Source organism: Tamandua tetradactyla, chromosome 24 (assembly GCF_023851605.1).
Source record: "Tamandua tetradactyla isolate mTamTet1 chromosome 24, mTamTet1.pri, whole genome shotgun sequence".
NCBI lineage: Eukaryota > Metazoa > Chordata > Mammalia > Pilosa > Myrmecophagidae > Tamandua > Tamandua tetradactyla.
The window spans coordinates 1,781,343-1,782,697 of NC_135350.1; the positions used below are offsets into that span (position 1 = coordinate 1,781,343).

The 1,355-nt window shown below is 43.5% G+C and overlaps 1 protein-coding gene across 1 annotated transcript; it reads left to right on the forward strand.

Moving 5' to 3' along the window:
• Window positions 1–518: 518 nt before the first annotated feature.
• On the forward strand, window positions 519–1,355 carry LOC143668413 (transcription initiation factor TFIID subunit 12). Its single transcript, XM_077143209.1, has one exon. The coding sequence runs from the start codon at window positions 675–677 to the stop codon at window positions 1,158–1,160; it is 486 nt and encodes a 161-aa protein (XP_076999324.1). The 5' UTR covers window positions 519–674; the 3' UTR covers window positions 1,161–1,355.

Here is a 1,355-nt window from a genome sequence, read left to right on the forward strand (position 1 = left end):
GGTCTATAATTTTGTTTTCTTGTGGTATCATTATCTGGCTTTGGTATTAGGATGATTTTGGCTTCATAGAATGAGTTAGGTAGTGTTCTGTTACCAGACAAAGGCCATAGATTCTTTTGCTTGATGCACTCAATAAACAATTCCTGAGACACTGGGGTTTCAATGAGAGAAAGAGTTTATTACTAGGTGCGTAGTAGGAGAAGATGGCCTAGCGGCTCAAAATCTGTCTTCCCAAACTGCACTAATTCTGATAGTTTTATTAGAGAAAAGATGGGCAGGGTTTAGATAATGAACACAGTGGCCCCAGATGATGTAATTAGAGGCGATCTGATTATTGAGCATGCACAGATTGATTACAAAGAAAATGGCGGAATGAAGTATAGGTGACTTGTAGGTTCAAGTCTAAGCTACTGTGCATGTCAGGTGGGCCCACTTTGGTTAGAGCCACTCTCGATTATCAAGATAACTCTAGATTAGTTCTGGGCTGATTCCAGACCTTTCATTAATAAACATCAGGGAGACCGGCTGCTGAGACGAACGCTTCACTGGGGCAGTCTCCGCATATCATGGGGAGATAGACGCTGCTGCCTTTGATTGGCCTTGGTCCTCACAGCTCCAAAAGGAAACAGGATCTTGATAAGCTCTATGAGCTGAAATCCAAAGCTCGGCAGATTATGAACCAGTTTGGCCCCTCAGCCCTAATCAACCTTTCCAATTTCTCATCCATAAAACCGGAACCAGCCAGCACTCCTCCACAAGGCTCCATGGCCAATAGCACTACAGTAGTAAAGATACCAGGTACTCCTGGAACAGGAGGTCGTCTCAGCCCTGAAAACAATCAGGTATTGACCAAGAAGAAATTGCAAGACTTAGTAAGAGAAGTGGATCCTAATGAGCAGTTGGATGAAGATGTGGAGGAGATGCTGCTACAGATCGCTGATGATTTTATCGAAAGTGTAGTGACAGCAGCTTGCCAGCTTGCTCGGCATCGCAAGTCCAGCACCCTGGAGGTGAAAGATGTCCAGTTGCATCTAGAGCGTCAGTGGAACATGTGGATCCCAGGATTTGGCTCTGAAGAAATCCGACCCTACAAAAAAGCTTGCACCACAGAAGCTCACAAACAGAGAATGGCATTGATCCGGAAAACAACCAAGAAATAACACACGGAAAGGTTAGGGAATGGACAACAATGTATTTGGAGATACTTGAGCTGAGGCCTCAGCCATCTCACCCATGGAATTTTTTTTTTTAATGCTTTACAGAGAAGCATATATTTTTTATTAACAGTGCAGCAATATCTATAATGACTGAGAGGATCTGCCAAAAGAATAAAAGCCTCCTACCCCCAAAAAAAA

Excerpts from the sequence above, each read along its gene's own strand:
- LOC143668413 (XM_077143209.1), top strand. The coding sequence starts at position 675 with ATGAACCAGTTTGGCCCCTCAGCCCTAATCAACCTTTCCAATTTCTCA.